General features: G+C 49.8%; 1 protein-coding gene across 1 annotated transcript; it reads right to left on the reverse strand.

Annotated features, from left to right (window-relative positions):
• Window positions 1–5: 5 nt before the first annotated feature.
• Window positions 6–875, reverse strand: LOC144219113 (olfactory receptor 51I1; the record flags this gene model as incomplete). Its single annotated transcript, XM_077749070.1, has 1 exon — window positions 6–875. A coding segment is annotated over exon 1 (870 nt), but the record flags the coding sequence as incomplete, so codon positions are not given.
• Between the last annotated feature and the right edge of the window lie 807 nt (window positions 876–1,682).

The raw sequence follows: 1,682 nt of genomic DNA on the forward strand, positions 1-1,682 counted from the left end.
ATGGGGTTGAGCATGGGGGGTACAAACAGGTAGATGTTGGACATCATGACATGAACGACAGGTGGGGCACTCTTCCAGAAGCGGTGGATCATGGAGACAGCAATTATGGGCACATAAAAAGCCAGCACTGCACAGATGTGTGACATGCAGGTGTTGAGTGCCTTGAGCCGCTGCTCCTGGGATGCGATGGCCAGCACGGCTCTGAGGATCTGCGCATAGGAAAGCAGGATGAATGCGGAGTCTACGCCATAGGTGAAAATGACCACAAACAGCCCATAGATGTTGTTAACATGGGTGTCTCCACACGCCACTTTCATGAGGTCTGGATGGAGGCAGTATGAGTGATGCAGAATGCTACCCTTGCAGAAGGGCAGCCGTTTGACCAGAAAAGGGAAAGGGAAGAGAGTGACAAAACTCTTGGTGAGGATGCCCAGGCCCATGGCCAGGATGCGGCCATTGGTGAGCACAGTGGCATAGTGCAGTGGGTCACAAATAGCCACAAAACGATCAAAGCTCATGGCCAGCAGTATGCCTGATTCCATGAAGGAGAAAGTGTGGATGAAGAACATCTGGACCAAGCAGGCATTGAAGCCAACATAGCGGTGGTTGAAGCAGAAGGTAGCAAGCACAGTGGGAAGCGTGGAGAAGGACACTCCCAGATCATTGAGAGAGAGCATAGAGAGGAAGTAGTACATGGGCTGGTGCAGAGTCTGCTCTCGAACCACCAGAGTGAGGATGCTGAGGTTGCCTATGATGGAAATCAGGTAGAGAATGCAGAAAACCAGGGCAGCCCAGGCATGGCCTATCTGCATCCCCGGAATACCTATCAGCTGGAGTGTGGCTGGCTGGAAGGGGGTACCATTGAGGCCCAACATGGCAGGCAGGTGGGAGAATACAGATGGGGGATGAGCCCCTGAGGGTGCGTTGGGGGAGCTCTTCACTTTCTTTCAGACATCCTGTCTCCAACACAAAAGGTTAGAGGTGGAAAGTGTTGATCTATGTTCCTGCTTCTCCCATCAGACTATGAGCTCTTTGAAGATAGTAACTGGGTTCTACTCTTTTCTAAATCATCAGTGCCCAGCACCCAGTCTAGGCCATAGTAGGAGCTCCATGAAGGTGTGATGATCAGGTGAGTGCCCATGACGTGGCAAGCCAACCAGGTAGGAGACAACAGCAATGATGCTCCCTCATCTTCCCCTTAAAGTGCACCATCCCTTCCTGTCCCCAGTCTCACCCCAGAAGCCATATTCTGCAAAATCGGGACAAATAGAAATTAAGATAAACAGGGGAAAGGAAACACCACCCATTCCTTTGGGAGCCACATCGTCAATGGTGTAGATGAAACCTCTCCCGCTGTAAACATACAGCTTCAATAAGCTTTACTCAGACTTCTCAGGCTCACAATCTCATGGCACACCCCAAACATGTCATCACGAGAAACGGTCCCACCTCTGAAATCTTAAAGATTTTTTTTCTTTATCACCATAGCCTACTACCTTCAACCTCTCCTACCTTCTCATGCCCATGTACTTGCTCTCAGAGTCTCAATAATTCTTCCATATTTTTCTGGTCTATTTGTCTATGAGCCCCTCCTCACTCTTTCTCTGACCTACTCACACTGGGACTGGTATCTTCATCTTCTCTTTGCTTCTCTTTCACGATCACACAGGAAACCCCAACCT

This window comes from Crocuta crocuta, unplaced genomic scaffold (assembly GCF_008692635.1).
Source record: "Crocuta crocuta isolate KB4526 unplaced genomic scaffold, BGI_CrCroc_1.0 C28900024, whole genome shotgun sequence".
NCBI classification, from domain to species: domain Eukaryota; kingdom Metazoa; phylum Chordata; class Mammalia; order Carnivora; family Hyaenidae; genus Crocuta; species Crocuta crocuta.